Source organism: Theropithecus gelada, chromosome 4, assembly GCF_003255815.1.
Source record: "Theropithecus gelada isolate Dixy chromosome 4, Tgel_1.0, whole genome shotgun sequence".
Classification (NCBI taxonomy): Eukaryota; Metazoa; Chordata; class Mammalia; order Primates; family Cercopithecidae; genus Theropithecus; species Theropithecus gelada.
Window position 1 is genome coordinate 149,762,655 of NC_037671.1, and position 22,594 is coordinate 149,785,248.

General features: G+C 39.1%; 1 protein-coding gene across 7 annotated transcripts in view; it reads left to right on the forward strand.

Moving 5' to 3' along the window:
- The window catches only part of TPD52L1 (tumor protein D52 like 1), a 102,718-nt gene that overhangs the window by 56,559 nt on the left and 23,565 nt on the right, over positions 1-22,594 (forward strand). For 6 of the 7 annotated variants that reach the window (XM_025383920.1, XM_025383924.1, XM_025383923.1 and 3 more), the window contains exons 2-3: positions 9,936-10,051; positions 18,973-19,121. In XM_025383920.1, the coding sequence (XP_025239705.1) occupies positions 9,936-10,051; positions 18,973-19,121 (265 nt within the window). Of the gene's footprint in view, positions 1-9,663; positions 9,673-9,935; positions 10,052-18,972; positions 19,122-22,594 lie in introns of those variants that run through there. The other variant, XM_025383928.1, reaches the window with a different exon arrangement.

Sequence of the window (22,594 nt, forward strand, 5' to 3'; positions counted from 1 at the left end):
TGTGTCTCTTGGCCCAAAATCTCAAGAGAGGAATCCAGAGAATACCCCTGGGTCAGATGCCCATCTCAGTCCATTAAGCAATAGCCAGAGAAAGTAATGCCAAATGAACGTAGGGCTTGCTTCTAAGGGTCGGACAGATTAAGCCAGAATAAGAAGCTGAACGTGGCCTGTGGGTTTGTATTTCTCTAAGTCATTCATTTTGTATGTAATTGCAGACTACCATGTACGGGTGTTACTTTAGGTATATATGTGGGTGGCACCACAGTGAAATATTTTTGCTTCTTGAGGACAGAATAATAGCGTCTGCTTTTTCTTCTATAGGGCTTCAATTTTATAAATGATTCTGACCAAAGAAGAATGTTACTCAAGTATGACCAGATTGGGAGCTAATGTACTAACTATTATACGCCAGACACTGTGCTAGGCATTTTACAAAACTGTAATCTCTCACAACTTGTTCTTGTAGGTAGGCATTATTATCCCCATTTTACCGATGAAAAGAATGAGATTTCAACTATCACAGTTACAAAGTTGAAAAGGAGTGGAGCTGGAATTCTTCCTGAGACTGATTTGTTCCCCAAAATTATACCCTTTCCAATATCACTATACTATCTTGCAATCACCTGACGGATCATTAAGTAAAATATTGGGATGAATTCTGCAGGACAGAGCCAGGTCTCTTCCGTGAGTCATTAGTCAGGTAAAGACACTTAAGGCACATAATTAGGCAAGCATGTAGTTTTTTATTGAACATTGATTTGAGCAAAGTAGCTCTAAATAAATTATGGGACCAATGAGGAACCTTTGATATGGTCAGGTTTTAGATGAGATGAGAAGGATAACAGGAGAAATTTGTTTGAAAAAAATCAAGTTACAAAATCCTGCGATTTCATTTTTAGATATATGGATCTATCTATCTATCATCTATCATGTAACATATATGTTAAAGATGTAAAATACCCATTGTTTTATATATCACTAAGAAAGAAAAAGTGCTGTCAATTAATTGCAAGACATAATTGATTATGAAAGTCATCCTGATTTCAAAGATGTTAAATGTGAGAGAAAAAAAAAGTCTGTGCTGCAAAATGTAGGAAAACATCCAGAGAAAAGTACCCGAGTGTTACAGTGGTGATCTCTGGGAGGTGAGAGTATGACTTGTGTTTTATGATTGTTCATCTGTGTATGCAGATTTCCCTGCTCCACTCTTATCCCACTCTCAAAGGTTCAAGTAGGTGATCCCCAGCCCCAGGAGAACCACTTTTAAACTCTTTCAGCATGTCACACATTAGCGTTCACGCATGAGATTTTATGCATGGCTTTAGAATTTGGGGATACACATCTCCCGTGGTATTGATCTTGGCATTTGGAGCCTCTGCCAAAACTTCAGAGCAACAGGAATAAAACACACTTTAAAGACCTTTTTACTACACGCCTGATTCAATAATAGGCAAGATATGAGTTGTTAGCAAATGAAGGAAAAGCATCCTGTTCAATGATGAAAGTTCTTCAGAAATAATATCTAGGTTAATGTAGTATATCTAGTAAATGCACAGAAAGTACAATTCTAATAAATAAACTTGTTTTATATTTTTAATTTCCATCTAGAATTGACTCGTGTTAGATTTTTTGTGGTCTTAAAGATAATCATAAATCCAACAGTAATGCGATTAACTCAATAATTTTTCCCTTGGGGAATACACGTAGATATTTTGAAGTTTTACGTTTAGGAATGCCTGAGGTTATTTTCACCAAACATCATGAAGAAAATATAATTAAGTAATAAATATTACAGTCTTAAATCTATTATTTAAAACATGGAAAATTTTCATGTAAGCTACTTTATTGCATTCCTTCTTTTATTAAGTCTTAGGATAATTTTGTATTCTTTTTGAAAGTGTATGCTTTTCTCCCTTTGCTTGATTACACAGTTGGATTTGTTTAATTATCTAATACAGTGCAAGATTATTTTACAATTTAAACGCAATTCTGCAACTTTTACATATTTGCCAACAATGCAGGGTATGACCACTGATCCAAAATTATAGTTTGTAATCATTTTAACTCCCAACCCTCTGTATTGTTTCAATCATGGCCATGAAGCCATCACCTACTCCACAGGAGAGCTTGCCAGCATGCACTGTAAGTGTGTGGATGCCAATGAGTGATTTCATTGCAAGGTTGAAGGAGACACTTTAAAGCTGATCCCTGGATTCATACTTGCCAAGATTTTGCCTACATTCTTCAGATGGCTTAAGACAGGGAAGGGCATAGGCTTTGGAGCCAGACTAGCTTTAGTTAAAGCCCAGCAACTTGGGACTGAGCCCCAGGTCCCATGATTGCAGGTCTTCATCAGCAAGGCTGGGAGCAGACCACAGTGACCATTGTGACTTCTCGGTTGGAGCCGGTTTAATTTGTGTTGTTGTTCAGCTCTGCATGGGAGACTTAAATGGAGTCATCACTGGCTAACTGTAGGTATAGTGAAAACAGGCACATAGTAACATTTGACAAATATTTTAAGGCCTACCTGTTTTCCACAGACCTCACCTGGCCAACAGAGAAGTGCAATTACTCAATTATAATCAGATCTTTGATTATTTGTTACCTTTATTAAAACAATTCCATATATTTTATTGCACGTAAAAGAGTAAAATGGCTGTCTTTAAGTGCCAAATACTCCAATAGCAGGGTAGCAGCATTTATTTACACTACAACTTGGTATATGTATATGTGCTCAATTTTTTTTTAACCTATACTTGTAGGAGTATGAGCACCTAGGCTTTGAGTAGTGGGAAAAAAGTATTAGGCCTAGTCCATTCCAATGCAGTTATTTTTAAAACCTCTTTAAATATTACTCATTTCCTCAGTAAAGTTATCTTCTAATTCAGATTTCTCCTTTTTCATATCCCCCTTTCCTTTGTCCTAGCTAAGGAGGCATCTGGTGTGTCTGGTGTATGGAAGCCTGAAGGACTATGCAGTGCCTTGTATTCTGCTTGTATGGCTCTTCAGGCAGCTGGGAACATGATGTGCCCTGGTGCTGAAGCTTTTGCAGATACTACTCATGATCTTGTCCCCTTCAGCTGAGTTTCGGTTCAGTAGCCCCTCCGAGCTCATTCAGCTTTGCCTTGGCTCTCATTGGAGGGAGTTTCTTTCCACTTCCTCCATTTGTCCTCTGGCCAGCGCTGGTAACCCCAGCCCCTGATGCAGGGGCGCCAACCTCTTGCCAAGGCAGTGAGTTTCTCCCTAAGTACTGTGAGATGTTCTGAATCCTATCCATGGTTAACTGACTGCAGAAGAGTGAGCTGGAGAATTAAACACCAGGGGCCTCTCTGCCCAACAGACCTGCCAAGGTTACAGTGATGTGGCTGTGTACCAGATTGGTGTGGGATAGCCTGAAAGATATTCCTTCCTAGAGTTCAAAAAGGAAATTGGGGCAGGCTTCCTGTACCGGTCAGGGACCAGGAAAGATGTAAATGAGTGGCATGCCCAAAAGGGATGCCTGATTCCAGAAAGCTTAATGAATGGGCCATCAGAAAAATGGCAAGAATTAAGGGTGTCGAACAGGGGTGTTGAAGCACCTTGGAACAGCCACAGTAGGAAGTCAATACAGTCCTTAGGCCAGAGGAGAGTTCTTGGAACCAGACAGTGGCTGAGCTGTAGAAGGGAGCTATCTAATGGGAGCTTTGGCCTATGGTAGTTGAAAGCTGAAAGCTGAAACTACAAGACGCAGTCTGGCAGGGAGGGAGTCAGGCAGGACTAGACATTTGCTAACCACTGGCTTCTGCCCTCCAGTGTCCTGCAGGGGCTTCCCATTGGCCAAGGGCAACGGAATCATGTTGATATAATCCTTAGGTCATCTCCTGGGCACAGGGAAGGGTTTAGGAGGGTAGAGGGTGGGTCTGAAGGAGCAAACAGAATCTCCAGCAGATTCCTCTATAAATGTAACACATTTCATACTCTCTGGGCCATGCCCAAAGAGAAAAGTGGGACATACACATCTCAGGGCTTAGCTCTCCTCATTCTCTCCCCCTTTCCTCTTCCCACCATCTACCAGGGATAGAGCCAGAGGCACACACCTCCTTGGTAAGCCCTAGATATCTAAGGGGTATCTAAGGGGAACTGCTTGGGCTGGATGTCCTGGGCTTGGCTTTTGCTATGCCAAGAGAGAAATAATGATATGTAGAATATTGCCTAAAACAAAAATTTATTTTTGTATATCTGTTTTCTTGCTGATAAATCCAATTTCAAATGCCAAAATCTTAAATATTAACCTTTTCTTTGTGTTTCTTTAACTTCTCTGTCCTGCCGCTGGCAGATGGATGCCTTAGACCAGCTAGGAAAATATTACATTTTGGGAGAGGCAAAGAGAATACAGCACGTTAATACTTTTAAAAGCTATTACTCCCCGATTTCATGCTGCTGTAGTTTGTATGGAAATTTTAAAATTTTATAGCATTTTCAAGTATATTATCTGATTTAACATCATTTAACCTTAGCAACAATCCTACAAGGTATCCATTTTACAGATGAGATAATTGAGGTCAAATGTACTCTGCTAGTTAACAGGAAACCCACAGCTAGAATTCCAGATCTCCTGACTCCCATTAGAGTGCTCTTTCTTCTCTGCCAGACAGGGGGCCGCAGTTTGCACATTTGGAAAAGAGAACCAAGTTCATGAAATTGTTTCATAATATACTGTACTTGCTAAAAATGGTGACTCGAGCATTTGCCCAGTGATAATTGCTTTCATTGAAAAATATGTTTTTAATTTTTTCTAATATCTACTTCCATGGTAACTAGGTAATTTTATACTTATTTTATTGCCCTTCTTGCATTATCATCTGTCACTTGGTATCTTTTACCATTTGCTTTTTTCATTCCTGGTTTTGACTTCATTTCACTGGTTAGTTACTTTTTTTTTTTTTTTTTTTTTTTTTTTTTTTTGAGACGGAGTCTCGCGCTGTGTCACCCAGGCTGGAGTGCAGTGGCGCGATCTCGGCTCACTGCAAGCTCCGCCTCCCAGGTTCAGGCCATTCTCCTGCCTCAGCCTCCGAGTAGCTGGGACTACAGGCGCCCGCCACCACGCCCGGCTAGTTTTTTGTATTTTTAGTAGAGACGGGGTTTCACCATGTTAGCCAGGATGGTCTCGATCTCCTGACCTCGTGATCCGCCCGCCTCGGCCTCCCAAAGTGCTGGGATTACAGGCTTGAGCCACCGCGCCCGGTTAGTTACCTTTTTAATCCACCTCCTCTTTTCAACTACTTCTTGATTCTTGAATTATCCTTTGACCTCATCATTTGATTGCTGCTTTCCTAACTCAGTGAGTTGAACATATTCTGCTGAAAACAGCAGGTCTTGTTTTCATTTTGTCTGTGTTTGTGTGACACCCTGTGTATAACTCAGAGAGCACCACTGGCACAAGATGCAACCGAGAAAAATATGTGCCTAAGTGGAGAAAGGATGAGGGGAACTTAGACCTAGACTAACTAGTAACTGGTCTCTGGGCAGATTTCTTGAATGGGTGGCTTCTGGCAGTGAGACTTTGAAAGATTCATGATGTCTCTGAGGAGTGGGGTGTTTGGCCCATCGGAGCTGAAGGCCAGTTCAGAGTTTCTCACTTTATAAGGTTTATGCACCTCCTCCTCTGAAAAATGGAAGCTACCGGCTGGGTGCTGCGTCTCCCTTTCCCTAGACTCACTCGAAGCTTCCCAATTCATGTATTACCAGTTAAATAGGATTTTGAACTTTCTTTTCTTCCTAGAATATAGAAGGTACTAAAGATGTTTGATGTCTTGAAAAGTCTAAGGACCTGGAACTATTGTTTATTCCCTGGACCATGTGTTTTCACGCTATGAAGATAGGGAGGATTGAGAATTTGGGTTCCAGCTAAGTTTGAGCAATATCTGTAAGTTCTTGGGCCAGGCTGAGTGGGGAGAAGTCCACAGTGTGTTGCAGTACCCCCAGGACTGTCTCCTGACCCCCAATGCTGGGGGGCAGAGCTTACCTTCTGGTTCGATCTCTCATAGCTGTGCTTGGAATTGCTGCTGATTCCTGGTTTAGATAGTTATCCTAGAGCATTGATTAAAACTTTAAATGACCTGTAAGTTACATTGTTTTACTAAGAGTCTGTTCTCTACTTTCTCTTGAGTCTATAGTCTCATAGGTTGCTGATGTTGCATAAAACTGCTACAGCCTTTCTGGGTGATAGTTTGGCAGTAGGTTACAAAACGTCTATGGCATTTGACTGAGTAATCCAATGGATAGGAAGTCATCATGAAGCACCTAATGACTTAGCTAGGAGATGTTCACTGCAGCTTCCCAGCAAACAGGGTAAATTATTAATCATCCATAAGACAAAATAATGCACAACCATTGAAAATACATAAATGTATATGTGTGTCTTTAGACATGAAAAGATATTACTATCCTATTGAATAAATAAACCAAGTTTGCAATAGTAAATCCAGTATATATATCTATATATATCTATATATGAAAATATTAATACACCTATGCTCAGAAGAAGTACCAGAAAGGAAGGATCAAAATACCAATTTCTGGGTAATATGATTAATGTTGATTTTAATTAATAATGGATAATTTTATCTTACTGTCTTCTATGATGACCAGATATTACTTATGAAAAAGGAAATTACTTAGCATTGAAACTGTCTTCTGGCATAGAGAGAAGGGATGAGGACCGGATGAACATGGATCAGCAATATGCCATGTTTACTAATGTTTGTTACCATGTTGGCAGTGACATCAGGGTGCCAATGGCACCTTATTGATTCAGGCATAAGGATGAGAATACCAGGGACTCAAGAGAAGGGACAGCTTCAGAACTATACACACTTGAGCCATATTTTTCTTCTTTTTATCTAAAATGTTCTGATTTTGTAGGTTAATGATTTACCTTTCTCTTTTGACTTTAGACAAAATGCACTTTCATTTGTTTATGAAATAATTACAAGTACACAAAAGAATATTTACAATATAAAGGTAAAGTGGAGAAAATACTCATGAACAGAAAGTCAGTGTCCAGAAATGGAGTATGACCATTGATCCTGTAAGAGTTCCCTAAGGCAGCAGTCCCCGTCCTTTTTGGTACCAGGAACTGGTTTCGTGAAAGGTAATTTTTCCTCAGAAACAGGGTGACGGTGATGTTTTTGGGATGATTCAAGCACATTACTTTTATTGTGCATTTTATTTCTGTTATTATTACGTTGTAATATATAATGAAACAATTATACAACTCACCATAACGTAGAATCAGTGGGAGCTCTGAGCTTGTTTTCCTACAATTAGACGGTCCCATCTGAGGGAAACGGGAGACAGTGATAGATCATCAGGCACTAGATTCTCCTAAGGAGCGTGCAACCTAGATCTTGCGCATGCGCAGTTCACAATAGGCTTTGTGCTCCTGTGAGAATCTAATGCTGCTACTGATCTGACGGGAGGCAGAGCTCAGGTGGTAATGCAAGCAATGGGGAGTGGCCATAAATACAGACGAAGCTTTGCCAGCTCGCACACCTCTCACCTCCCGCGGTGTGGTCTGGTTCCTAACAGGTAACAGACCGGTACTGGTCCGTGGCGCGGGAGTCGGGGACCCCTGCCCTGTGGGATCCTCCATTCCTTTCTCCTTTCCTCTCTGCCTTGAGAAGACCACAGTCCTGAATTTTTTATTATTGCCTTGCTTTTCTTTATAATTTAATTCCTAAGTAATATTTTAGTTTTGTATGCTTTTGTACTTCATTAAGTGGAATTATACTTATTCTTCTGCAACTTGAATTTTTCACTCAATATCTTATTTCCAAGTTTTAGCCATTTAGTATGATGTATAGTGGTAGTTCACTCATTTTTCTGTTGTCAAGTCTTTATCATGGAAATGCACCACAGTATACTTATGTATTGTCCTGTTTATGAACTTTTGTGTGACTCACAGTTTGTTGGTACTGTGAAAGCTTTTATTAATGGTGTCTGATGTGCATGCATAACATCTAATGCTCATGTAGATTGTCTCAGGCCTACACATAGTGGAATTACTGGGTAATAGGATATGTGAATGTTCAATTTTAATAGATAATGTAGATCATGCCTAATCATTTTCCAATTATTTTTATCTATTTATATTCTTGCCAGCAGTATATGAGAGTTTCTATCCTTTGCAGTCACCAACATTTAGTAATGTCAGACTTGTAAATTTTTGCTCCTCTACTGAGCATGAACTAATTTAATTTGTATTTCCCCAAGCATCAGTGAAGTCAAGGATGTTTTCTTGGGTTTATTAGCATTTGTGATTTCTGCCTAAAAATCATCTGTTCAGGTCTTTTGACCCATATTTCTATTGGATTATTTCTGGTTTTAAAGTGGGTCTGTAGGAATTCTGTATATATTGGGAACAAATCTTTACTTATATATGTGAGAGATATCATCTTCCAATTAGTGGCTTGTCTTTTCATTTTCCATATAGCATCTTTGATAAAGAGACATTCTTAATCTTATTCGTCCTTTTTTCATGGTTTGCCTTTTTGTGTCTTAACAAGTCCCTTCCTAAACGGAGGTTCATAAACACAAACTCCTAGATTGTCTTCTAAAATGTTTATAGTTTTGTCCCTGTGAATGGTTTAAAGGTGTCCAGTGTGTTTTTTTTCTATAGAGATAACTGTTCAGGACAATTTATTAAAAACCCTTCTGTTGTAGGACTTTCTCCTTAGTTCAACTGAAAACGGGGTCCTTGTCACACAACCGTGAAAGATTAGGCTTGCAGACAATTTGAAGGGTAAGAAAAATGGAATTTATTGGGTGAAAAAGAAAAAAACTCAGCAAAGCAAGAGAGCTTCCTGTTAACAAGCCCCCATCTCACAGATAGAATTCCCAGTTACTACCCTGGAACAAGAAAGGTCAGACTCCTACCCCCTAAAAACGGCACAAACTTCCATGGCTCAACCTGTTGTCCCAGTGCTCAGGCCGGTGGGAGTTTCTCCAGGAACCACTTTGTACTTGAATGTCTCATTTCCTTTCCCTACAGAGGTGTAAATGCCAGCTCTGACTTGAATCACGTCGTAGATGAAGTTTCCCTCTGAGTGTGGGACTGTTTCCTGGGTTCCCCAGAGAACACAGGCATTTGAGTCAGCCAGATGTTGAGGGGCCCTACCAGGGAACTTCTTTATATTTTAAATAATAAGTCATTTATCTCACTTACCAAGTTAGAAGCTATTCTGGATTATCCCAAGGCACAATGATGGCATCAAGAACCCGGCTCTTCTCGTATTTTCCTCTGCCAGAGTCAGTTTGTCAGTGATGGTTTCTCACAGCTCCAGCTGCTTCGAGCCACATCTGCAGTGGAAAAAAGGCCTTCATATTTTAAATTCTGGACCACCTAGGTGGTGTGCATTCAAGTTGCAAGCTGCTTTCCCATGCAATCCCACTCAGGGTCATGAGTTCTCAGGGGAGGATTTTTTTCTCTGTCCATTCAGTGCTGAGTTGCAAGATGTGTGAAGAATGAAAGTATTTATTTCTAGTTCACCTGACTCTCAGGGTGCAGCCCTTGGGACCTCCAATTTACACAGGAATCTCACATTAAACCCCTCTCCATGGGTGGGCCTTGGGCTTTGTCCTCTGCCCTTACACCCCACCAGACAGTGAAGAACTAAGCTGGAATTCACCAAGGTGGTAAATGTAGACCTCCCTGAAAGCTTGTCTTGTTTACATCTCTGCCTTCTCATTTTCTCTTAAATGTTTTGGCTTCTTGGTATTCTTTGCTTTCTTGGAGCTCATCAAACGTTTAGGAGGATTTTTGTCTTTTCTGGAATTTTTAGTTGTTTTTCAGTGGGAGGGTCTGTCAGTGCATCTAGTCCTCCACACTATGGAAGCAGAAGTTGGTTTAAATTCACTTTAAAAATTGCACTCTCTTTTATCAATTTTGCCTAAAGGTTTGCTGGAGACCGAACCATTGCAAGGAAGAGATGAAGATGCAGTAGCCAGTGCTGACTTCTCTAGCATGCTCTCTGAGGAGGAAAAGGAAGAGTTAAAAGCAGAGTTAGTTCAGGTATGTTTAGTAATCTTATTGTTGCTATTTCTATCTCTGGATCTTGAGAGTTATTGTTAGTTTGATGTAAGTCCCATATTGTAATTATGTTGTCTTTCATTTAATAAAATTTCTAAACGAATACATTACAAGATGATTCATTTTTCCAGGGTATCTTTCTAATGTTATCTATTACCTGTTGGTTACAGTTGTAGAATGAATCGTTGTGCTGCCTAAGCAACAATCATAACTGGTTTTAAATATGCACTTCTTATTCTTTTTACTATCAGAATACTATGGGAATAATAAATTACTTACAAACTTGATAGAATTCATTCCAGACCATGTTATAGGTGCAAGATCCTTTTGAAGACCAGTTCTGGTTTTAGATCAGCAACTTAGCTCAACAATTACTTTGAAATGATTTTTTAAATGAAAAAGTCAATCATAGAAGCAACTGAATTTGTAAGTTGTGTACTTTTTGGCAGAAAAATGAAGCTCTGAGGGTAGAGAGGAAAGCTATGCTTCATCGAGGCATAATTACATCTTGTGGAGCTGCTCTGGGGATCTGGACCTAGGGAGGAGGAGGATATCAGGTTCATTATGAATACAAGTCTTTGTTCAAGTCTTTTGCTTGCAATACCCACTTTAGACACTTTGTTGAGAAGCCTTTACTTTCTGGGAGGGGAGTGTTGTAGAAAGGGCTCCTTGAGTAGGAGGAAGCATCAGAGCCAGAGGAGCCAAGGCCAACATTCCCTCCCCATTCTCTGTCCTGGCTCATAGGCCAGGAAGATCCTGTTCCCACAGAAGCAAGGCTTGGCCTTCCTGCTTTGGCCTCTCCACAGGCTGAAGACACAGCTCTGAGCTTCAGCTTACCCTCTCCCCACTTTGTCCACTTTGAGCTCTGAGTTCTAACCTCCTGATAGTGTTTGTCTATAACAGCTCAGAATAATATTAAAGACTTTCAGGTGCTTTTACAAGACACACCCCCAAGTTAATTTCATTTCAAAATAAAAGAGCAGCACATTCCTCTGGTACAACCAAAAATGATTTCAGTAAGCACAGTGCCTCAAATCTTTAGCTGGGTCTGTCTGTGGCCACTGAGTGGCTGCACATACCAGAGTACACGGACCAAAGTTAGCATTAACAGATAATGGACTGACTCCACATATTATTATGGCCTGAAATTCTGGCTCATGACTAGTTCATGCTAACTGCAGGGTCCAAATGTCATATTCTGCAGAGTGGGGTAAGCCAACTGAGTCTAAGCTAAAGCTTCACTCCATCACGGTGATAATGCTAGTTTAAATTCAGGCACAATATCTGTAACAGACCAATTTCTATAAAATGCCTTGATTTTTATTTTTCTGGGCTCTAGGATTACTGGGGTATACATACATACATACACTAATATATGTTGGTTTTTGTACATTCTCTATTTTCTAAATGTCAACAGTGAGCATGATATTACGTTTATAATCAAGAAAAAAAGTATTGGTTTTAAATGGATGCCACATGAATATAAAGAACTAGAAGTGTTTTCAGAAATTCCTGTCTCATTTGGCCACAGTAATATACTTCCAGCACATTTCCTTCCTGAGAGTTTTTGAGCCTGACTTCTGGAAAGAACACCAGACTCTTTGTTACTGTGTTCAAGTTACTAGGATTCATGTTTTGCACCAGCCTCCATGCTTCCTGGCTCTTATTGCTGGGTTCTTCAGAGATGAAGAAGTACCACATGCTGCCAAAGGTAGCATCCTGACTTCCAGCGGCACGTGAACACAGCTGTCTGCCCCAGGCCCGGTGAAAAGCAGAGGAAGTGGATCTTTGTCATTTTTTTCTTCACATTTCTCTTTCTCCACGTCAGGCCACCTCTGCTTTATGCTCGTTCTGTTTTTCAAACAACTTTCCTTACCCTTTTACAAGTCTGCATGCAGATGTGTGGACACAGGAACTCGAGTTCTTTGATATCACATATGCATTCGGATTCTACCTTCAATGCTAGGATGTAATTTTAACAAGGACACACAGAAAGCCGTCTCTGCAGTCGCACTGCTGGCCTTATGGAGAACTGAGGCATCCTCTGCCCCAAATCTCCACAGAGATTCTTTACGGGCCCCTGGTCACAAACAACTCCTCTTTCTGTCTGAGGAAAGATCCTACCGGGTCTATTAGCTCCTTGGGTACTGAAGATACCTCGGAGACCAGCCTATTAGATGACGGCCTTGGAGTCAGGCACTCAGTTGTGGTCATGATCCAAAGCAAGACCTGTGTGTACAAGGACTTCTGACCCCTGACTGCTTTGCTGAAAAGAGGTCTTGAGTGTGCCAGGTGTCCAGTCTCCTCTTTGTTTCCTTCCTCTCCCTACTTTCCTCATCTCCTCTGTGAAATAAATAATTCAAAATAAAAGCTGTTGGAACTTTAAATTATTTTGAGTCTTAAAGGAATGTGATTATGGGACCTGAGTCACATAACAGGCAGCTGTAACCTAGGCAGCTGTAACCAGTTTCTCTGATTATAGACTAGCCTTTTCGTTACCTACATTGTTTTGTAAAATGCTATAAAAGACTAAAGGGCACCAGAGAAGACCTCTTTTATTATAGATTAACTTCCCTCTTTATTCTCTTACACAAACACCTTAGATTGTTTAAGATGGAATGTTAAACATATACTTTTAAATTGGAAAAGAAAAATTAAACAAGCTGTAACTAATCAAATTGCTGTAACTCATAAACCAGCAATATATGGAAGATGCTGTAATCCTATTAAATTTCTTTGTTTTTTGCCTATGTACATAAGACTTCAACTTTTCAGCTTCATAGCACTAGCCACATTCCTTCAGAGTCTGTGTTTCCCAGATGTCTATCCTTAGCTTTTCCCTTGAATTAATTCTTAAACTGGATTCTGATCCACTTTATTATTTCAGGTTGACACCTCCTACAGCTTTCTGGCTATGCTGGATTCCTTCCTCCCGTTTCTCTTTCTCTTCCCTCCCCTCTGTCTTATCCTGCATTATCTTGTTGATAATATTCCCATGAGATTGCCCTTAGACTTCAACCAATCTCATAGCTCCATTCTCCCACACAGCCAACGTATTTTTGTCTGCTTACCAAGTGCTGGCAAGATGAAGACTTCCTCTTTTGGTAGGAGATGTAAAATAAGCCAGTAGTGTCCAAAAGGCTTACATCTTGGACAAATTCGGCATTTTAAAAGAGGAATCTCTTGGCCAGCCGTGGTGGCTCACGCCTGTAATCCAAGCACTTTGGGAGGCCGAGGTGGGGGGTCACCAGAGGTCAGGAGTTCGAGACCAGCCTGGCCAGCATGGAGAAACCCTGTCTCTACTAAAAATACAAAAATTAGTCAGGCATGGTGGCACGCACCTATAATCCCAGCTACTCGGGAGGCTGAGGCACGAGAATTGCTTGAACCCAGGAGGCAGAGGTTGTAGTGAGTCAAGATTGTACCACTGCACTCCAGCTAGGCAACAGAGGAAGACTCCATTTCAAAAAAAAAAGAGGAATCTCTTTTAACATAACTTGATCTTTAATTTATTGTTGTGGTCATGCATTATGTATCTTTTTTAAAGTTCGTCAATTATGAGGCCAGTATCACCTCTGATCTGGTGCACTCATTCATGCATAAAAGGAAGGTAATTAATATTTATAATTAACTTGAGTTATTTTATATTTTAAGCAAACATTTATATTTGTAAATGCCAAAAGTAGAATATGCTTTTTTTTTTTTTTTTTTTTTTACAAATCTTGTCAATAAATAAAGAAGTAATCTTCTGTTTCAGATATTTATTCTCATTAGTCTTATTACCAGACACCTTTTCTGAGGTCTTTACACATCTGTTTTTTTTTTTTTCTCTCTCTCTCTTTAAACACACTTGCCCAAAATTCTGTGCCACTATCATCCCACTCCCACTTTAATTTCACTAAGCTGCATTTTATGTTTAGTATTTCATAATGTTTCTCGCCTTTTGAAAAGGATAAAGTTTTGGCATTAGTACTGTAAATTTGTGATTATATAACAATCAAGTACTGCCAATGTCCCTGAGATAAGATGACTTAAGAGAAATAGGCATTAATAGAAATAGGAAAAATACCAGACAGCATTATCAAGCAAGTAAAGCCTATTTTCATGCTCTCTCAATCTCTCCTTTGGCTCTTTCCTCTTCCTTTCGTCTGTGCAGTCCCCACGAACACACAGTGCCCTCAAGCTAACTGTGTCTTACACTTGCAAAGAAGTGCCTTAGGCTCTGGGCCTCTCTCTCTCTCTCTCTCTCTCTCTCTCTCTGCTCCTTCCTGAAGACCTTAACAGAACTTAACTCTTTCTGGACTGAGCTAGTGGACAGCTAATGTGTTCATAACCATAATATCTTATTGTTATGCCCCTCTCAGACAGTATCTGCATTTTAATCTTGGGTCTCTTAGCCAAAGGCAGGAGGAGTAGCCCAGAGAGGCAGGCCTTGAAGCCACGTGCACATGAGACCAAATGTGGTGACTCCTAAGCAACACACTAATGATGCCTAGTTTATGAAAGTATTTTTCCTTCTGGGTTGCAGTTAGAAATTTTATGTAATCTAGGAGATAAAACAGAAAAACAAATTTTATAAATTTCATACTGAAGCTAATTCATTAGCTAATTCAGACTAGTTAGTTCACTTTTTTGCATTTTTCTTTAGATAAATTTGTATAATGTACACTTACCCATTTTAAAGCGACCAATTCAGTGGCATTTAGTACACTCACAATGTTGTGTTGTGTAACCACCACATCTGAAAGGAAACTGGTACTCATTAAGCATTGCTTCCATTTCCCGCTCCCCAGTCTCTGGCAGCCACTAGTCTTCATTCTGTCTCTATGGGCTTACCTATTCTTGATATTTCATATAAATGAAATCATACAATATGTGACCTTTTGTGTCTGGCTTCTTTCACTTAGCCTGATGTTTTTGAGGTTCATCCATTGTAGCATGTTTTAGTACTTCATTTTTTTTATGGCTGAATAATATTCCATTTTATTTATCTACTACAATTTGTTCATTCACCTCTTGATGGACATTTGGGCTGTAGTCACCTTTGGTCTATTGTGAATAGTGCTGCTATGAACACATGTGTTCATGTATTTGTTTGAGTACCTGTTCTCAATTCTTTGGGGTATAATACCTAAGAGTGGAATTGCTGAGTCCTGGGGAAATTAATTCTGTGTTTAACTTTCTGAGAAACTGCGTGACTGTTTTCCACAGTGGTGGAACTATTTTACATTCCTACCAGTAATGTAGAGAGGTTCCAATGCCTCCACATCTTTGTCAACACTTGTTATTTTCCTGTTAATTCATATTTAAATAATCAAGCTTAAATATCTAATCTTGTGCATAAATATTCATCCTACAAGGAGATCTTCTAGGGAGTCAAGAAACCAAAGAACTAGACCCTTAATTTGGAATGAAGAAATAATTATTCAAAATTAAAAGGAAAAGATATATTAAATACTTTCATTTATTAACGTGATTTACTTGCACTTCATCTCATTCCAAATTGGATGTGGCTTACAGAAGCACTTATAATATAGAGTTTCCATACTACTTGTATCAGAATATCTCAGGATGCTTTTGCTAAATAACATAAATAGTCTGGCTCCACCAAATCTAAGGCCTTGAACTCTCAGGGCATTAAAAGGCAGCAGATGCCTGGGAATCTGCATTTTAACTACGCTCTCTTATTTAAACTGAAGTTGAGAACCACTGAGATAACTAGACCGAACGATCTCAGTCAAGTAAAGGATTGAAGTTCATCAGCAGCAGCCTGTAAGGTATTTGTAATTAAAGACCTCATTGTGGCAGGACTCTTGGCTCTGTACAAAGAGAGGTGGTTGGTCCTTTGGAACCTTACAAGTTAATGTAATTAAAGAGTGTCTGTTTTTCCAACTTTAGGGATTTGCTTAATAGAGTTTTTGGCATGTATTTAGATCTCTGATAAATATTGCACTGAAATGGTTAGAATTTTATTATAGAACCTGAGAATACATCCAACTTAAATAGCTGACTTCATGTCTTCTTATTAGAGGTCTCTTCCCCATGTGTGCCTTTCAAAGTGTGCCTGAATTTTTAAATTATTAAATGTGGGACTTTATATTTCTTTTTTTTTTTAGAATGATTTTTGTTAATTGGTCACTTTAATGTTTCTATCGCTTTTTGGGGATCAAGATTTTATTAAAAATTTAATGGTAGCTCTGAATCCCTTACTCTCTCCCCACCTCCAGATAACAAATGAATAATCCACAGCCCCCCGTGATTTTCAATACACTTATGGGGCTCCATGGCTATGAGGTTGAGAATATTAAGGTGTTCAAGCTTCTTTCTCCTTGTGTACATCTGTAATTTATTTCAGCAAGTTAAAATTTTTTCCCATTTTTTTTTTTTACACAGTGGAAAATACTGTAACACTCAATATACCAAAAACAAACAAACAAACAAAAAACAAAAACAAACAAACAAAAAAACAGACTCTCAGTAATTTCAGTCACTCTAAATGAAAGAAAGCAGAAACGGCCTTTTTAATAGAGAATAAAAGGCTGACACGAACCCCAAACATTTTCTGTGGTAAAAGAGCAAGAGATACAACCATGAGAAATATTGGGCAGTAGATTAAATGCAGGAGGACAAATTGAAAAAGATGAAAAAGAGAAATATGACATGATAACAAAAGAATAGAAGGGCTTAATTTTAAAATAACAGTGTATTCTCATTTAATGGAGAGACTAAAAGCATCATTCTCTTTGGTGGTCCCTAAATATACTCCTTTTACAGTCATCAGTGTATGTGTGTACACTGAAGACTCTTGCTCATCAAGGAAAGACAGGGTTCTGTTGATTATACTATGTTTATAGAATATGTAACTCACTTTAGATTTTAGAAAGGTGTCCATGTACATATGAAAAATGTTCCATGAACATAAAGAAATGGATAATGTTAAATTGCCAGGACATTTTGCTGATATTAAAAACCCCAAGATATTTCTACTTCTTACTGTGGATGCTTAAGATGCTTGTGCTTCAGTATTTCTGCTTGGTTTGCTTACATGATTATTTGTATATATAAAGGTTCACAGAACCATTTCTGTCTGTCTGTTCACTATTGGGGCTAGTAAAAGACTGGGGGTTTTATTATATGTTTTGTTTTTGCAAAGGCAGATGCCCTTCTTGAGGTGCTTTCCTAGGAGCTCTGACTCTGGAGATCCAAGGAACGCATTTGCAAGATGACTGACAGGCTGACAGGGTTGGTGTGATACAGCTTGTTGTCCAAAGTAGAGTGACACTTTACATGTAAATGAGCCACAATTGCTCCTTTTTTAAAAAATTCAGTGAGAAATCTACTAAAGTGACAGACTTTTATTACCTCCATGCATGTGGGATACTAAGGTAGTTCTAACGATTCTTTTCTGGCTTAACAAGGAAAAGTCATAAAATTTGTTTTCTGTTTTTCAGAAAACAAAGATGTAAATGTAAGCACTGTTATCAAAGCAATATATTATAAAGTATGAGAACTAAGGAAAATCAAAGACTTTGTGATTTATTCAGATTTATTTTCACAGGATAGAACAGCACTTTCCAAAATCTGAGTACTTTACAGAGCTCTCATGTTAGAAATTGAATTTGCAAGAGCAATTTTATAGTGCTGAAGAGATCTGCTTTTCTGTAGCACAGGGGAAAGAGGAAATATGTCCATACGAAGCCTTGTACATGAATGTTCATAGCAGCTTTCTTTGCATTAGCCAAACCTAAATGCCCTTTCAACAGGCAAACAAACAACACACTGTGGTATATCCGTACAATGGAATACTACTCTGCAAAAAAAGGGGAAGAACCATTGATAATACAGCAACATAGATGAATGTAAAATAACTATCTGCAAAGTCAAGCAAAAATGAGTGTATATGCTATGATTCAATTTATGTAAAATTCTAGGAAATATCTGCAAACTAAACCCTAGGGAAAGAAAGTAAGTCAGTGGCTGTCTAGTGAGAGTGAACTGGGGGAGAGGAAAGAAGAGGGAGGGAGGAATGACAAAAAGCAACTAAAAGATGATGAATATATTCACTACTTTGATTGTGATAATGGCTTCATGGGTAGATACATATGTTAGAACTTACAAATTATACATGTACAATTTAAATGTCTGCAGCTTATTGTATGACAGTTACAGGTCAATAAAACTGTTAAAAAGAAAAATCAACACAAATCACTCCTTTACATACATCCTCTATTCCCTTGTTCCTCCCTTTCTTAAGGCATTAGCTTGGCAAAACCCCATTGTCTGCCAATTCCATTCCTGCACCAATGCAACTGTGTGTGGTTGGCAAAAAAATAAACTACACTGAGGCCAGGCATGGTGGCTCATGTCTGTAATCCCAAAACTTTCGGAGGCCAAGACAGGAGAATCCCTTGAGGCCAAGAGTTTGAGACCAGCCTGGTCAACATAGGGAGACCCTGCCTCTTTAAAATAAATAAATAAAGTGATGCTTGAGAAGAAGTTATATAAAATAAGGGTACAGTAGAAAACCAATTTTTGTTCAAAAATTATGTCTGTATACAACTTATAGAAAGAACATTTGGAAGTTTAGAAACCAAAAAATAAGCAGTGGCTATTTCCTAGTAGGATACAGGTGATTTTTATTTTCTTGTTTATGTTTTTCTGTACAATCTGACTTTTTTTTAAAACAAGCAGCATTGATTACTTCTATAATCATTACAATGAAAAATTCTGTTTCTACTTTGAGATATTAGACTATCATCTGTAGGGAGTGTGTTTGGCAAACCCACACGTGGGGTTGTATAAACAGGAGGGTCAGAGGCTGCTTTGGAACACCCAGAGCTTCTGTAAGTATCCTTTTTTGCTGGTCTGACATTTTTCCCCACCATTTCCCCTCCACCTCATAGCTAGAAGACGAAATTACAACACTACGACAAGTTTTGTCAGCGAAAGAAAGGCATCTAGTTGAGATAAAACAAAAACTCGGCATGAACCTGATGAATGAATTAAAACAGAACTTCAGCAAAAGCTGGCATGACATGCAGACTACCACTGCGTAAGTATCATATGAACAGTGTTTTATTAACTCAGCCTGCTGGCTCCTCACTCTGTTGTGTTTTGTTTCATTTTTCCTACAAGGCTGATTTGGTGCATGAAGCTAGGGAAAAAACAATGCTTTCTCTAAAAGCAAAGCAAAGAAATGTGAATAATCATTAAGTATGTTGCACGTGAAGCAGATTCTGTGAAGCAGCTTCATGCAATAAAACTTTATTCACTGAAACTCTGTTTTCACTCAGACTTCTTTCATTAGGTTTTATTGTTTGAATGTTTTTCTCTTTATATTTTTAAACATTTGTCAGATATACTTTTTTTAAACTTCTTCTCATAAAAACTATAAATGAGAAGGTGTTTTCTCCTCAGCACACTTGACACTCATTACGTATGTCTTCCAAAACTGGTTGGCAGTTTCAATACTGACTTGTTGGCAGTTGATTTACAAAGAAAACCTTGTACTTCTCGTCTTTTGTTTTGCACTTTTCATTCTCACTATTCTAGGGAGTATTTAGAGCTGGGTTTAGACCAGTAGAAATTGTTTTGGCCCTGTAATCCCAGCACTTTGGGAAGCTGAGGTGGGTGGATCACGAGATCAGGAGATCAAGACCATCCTGGCCAACATGGTGAAACCCTGTCTCTACTAAAAAATACAAAAAAATAGCTGGATGTGGTGGAACTCCCCTGTAATCCCAGCTACTCGGGAGGCTGAGGCAGGCGAATCACTTGAACCTAGGAGGCAGAGGTTGCAATGAACCGAGATGGCACCACCGCACTCCACCCTGGCGACAGAGGAAGACTGTCTCAAAAGAAAAAAAAAAGAAGAAATGGATTTTGCTTTGCCATTATCATCCTGTCTTATGTTAGGCAAGGTACAGAATAATCTCGATTATTCTACAATCACACTTTTTTTTATTATTCTTAAGTTGCATGAAACATTTAATGATGATGGTACTTTTCTAATGTTGTAAAGTATTTTACCTGCCAGGGGGTCTTGTACCAAAGAAGAGTACTCCACATATGAGATGTAATTGTTCATCTTTTTGTGTATTGGGGGTTAGGGGCTGGTGAGGAAATCACAGAGGCTTTATCCCTAGCCCTAACTTTAGTCCCAAATTTCACCATTAAGAAATTGTCTTCGGGTTATGCATTTTCTTCTCTACTATCACACTTTGGAAGGTAAAGATATTGCATTCCTAATAACTAAGTTGGAGTCAATTTTTCTTTCTTTCTCCTAGGCATAGAGAGACCTGATGGTAGGAAGAGGTACCAATGATTGACAGCAATTATTTCAGTTTTGCCAGCAGCCAACTTTGCCTGCTGGTTCCTAAGAACTAAAGTGTAAGACTTTTTGCTGCTATGTGAAGATGTCCTTTGTATGAGGAATTGGGTCTAAAATGAGCATGACATCTCCCCAACTTCCTTAGTTTCCATAAGAATGAGAATGTTTCTCTCCCTCTAAATATGGCCTAGCAGTCCTACTGGGCTCTATGCTTGTGTACCCTAAGGACTCAACCAGATAGGTTCAGGGCACAGCCCAGAGTCAGGCAGGATGGAGCCAGGGAGCTTGTCAGTTTATCTCCAGAAATTAACCAAACTTCCCCAACCTAATGATGACAATTACAGGAAAAAATAAGAAATCATGCACTGATGTGCAGCAATTTAAAAGATAAATTGCAACACCATATGAACAAGCTCCTGAAAGGATAACAGGATTTTAGACATTAAATTAAATAAGTTTATCTGTCAGTAGTTTTGCACTCTGGCCTAAGGGCTTCATATTACATTGGTCTGAACTTCCCTATGGTGTATAAGTACCAGGAAGGCCTTCCTGCATGGCCTTCCTAATCACATTGCACAGGTAAACTACCCAAATGGAAGGCAGAGCAATGCTGGCAGTTCTGTTGCTGAAGTAAAGAGGTGCCTGGCAGGGAGGTGGGAATGTCTGAGCAGAGGGAGTGTCAAGTTTGTGCAAAGTCTGCTAGGGGAAGGGAGGGGAGAGACTCATATTCCTTCCTGGGACTGGAAATAGAGCTGGCAAGTTCAAGGAAGGCTTCTAGCCTTTTCCCACAGGGGATAATGCCTACTTTGTGTTTTTCCCTGTTTGAAAAACTAACAGGTTTTATAGCCAGGTAGTCTACTTAATGTAAAGCATTTTGTTGGATGAATAGCCCAGATTTATTCCCTGGGGTTATGGAGTTTAGAGTCTAGTTAGAAAGACAGAGTTTGAGTTTTGTTGTTGTTGTTGTTTGTTTATTCAACAAAATCATGGACACGGGGGATAGAAAGGATTTGGAGAACAGATCAACAGTGGTTTGCAGGTGGATGATGAAGGAAATAGGACCAAGTGTGATGTCTAGGCCTTTGACTTGGGCTACTGAGTGTTGGAACTGTTTACGAGCATTGTGGTTAAGCTCATGGTTGCTTGGGTTGAAATCTAGGCCTTGCTGCATTCATGAAGTGAGATCATCTTAATACCGATCCCATAGGTAGTGAAGACTCAGTAAGTTAACGTTTGTAAAGCCTGGAGGAGAGCATCTGACTCTTTGCAAGCATGCAGTGATTATTTGCTGCTGTGAGAAAGATTGAGAAACAAGTCTAGAGGAGAGGCGCAATAATTCGTTTTGGCTCCATAAAGTCTGAAATGCCCGATAGATAAACAGATTTATAGACTGAGAGGACAACTCAGTGGAAAAGTTTAACGCAGAGATGGACACTTGGGACTCATCTGCATATAGATAACATTGAAAACTAGATGACTAGATGAGATTTCCTTGGGGATTACTTAATAAACACAAATGGTCATGAATTCACTAACCTTTAGGAGTGAAGTGAACTTTCCTTTGTAGGGAAGAACCAATCCCCATCTTTAGGAGGAGGCGTAAGTCTATCAACCGTATAATTTGGAGAAAGGATCTGTCTCCAACCTTTTCTTCTTGGTTGCTGAGGGAAGGCAGCAGATCTTAATCACATATTTGGAGGAGCGATAAAATCTGTATCCCTCTGAATTAATTAAACCCCTGCTCTTAGTGCTGTTCATGATACCCATTCCAGGACAAAATCTACACCTCATATGATGAAAAATTTGACTTGAAGAAATGATGAACTATGATCAGGTTAGGTTAGGTAGAATTAGATTTCAAAGCAGTAAAAAAAATTTTAGCTGTCAGAGGATGTGTGTGATTCCCAGAGGCAATACTTTGCATACTGATTAAGCAATCATGACCTATTTAGTTTGATTTATAATGAAAAGAAAATCTATGGTATGTTAATGAAAGATCTTGGCATATTTCAGTCTGCAGTAAGATTCAAACCAAAATAGGCCTTGATAAGCAGGAATAATTACACAGCAGACTGAAATTATCTCCTTTACAGAAAGATTCCAGGAATACAGGAACAGGTCAAGGGATCATCGGTATCCAGGGTTTCTTGTTGCTGTCGTTCTTGTCATAGATTTTACTTGCCTAGATTTGTATC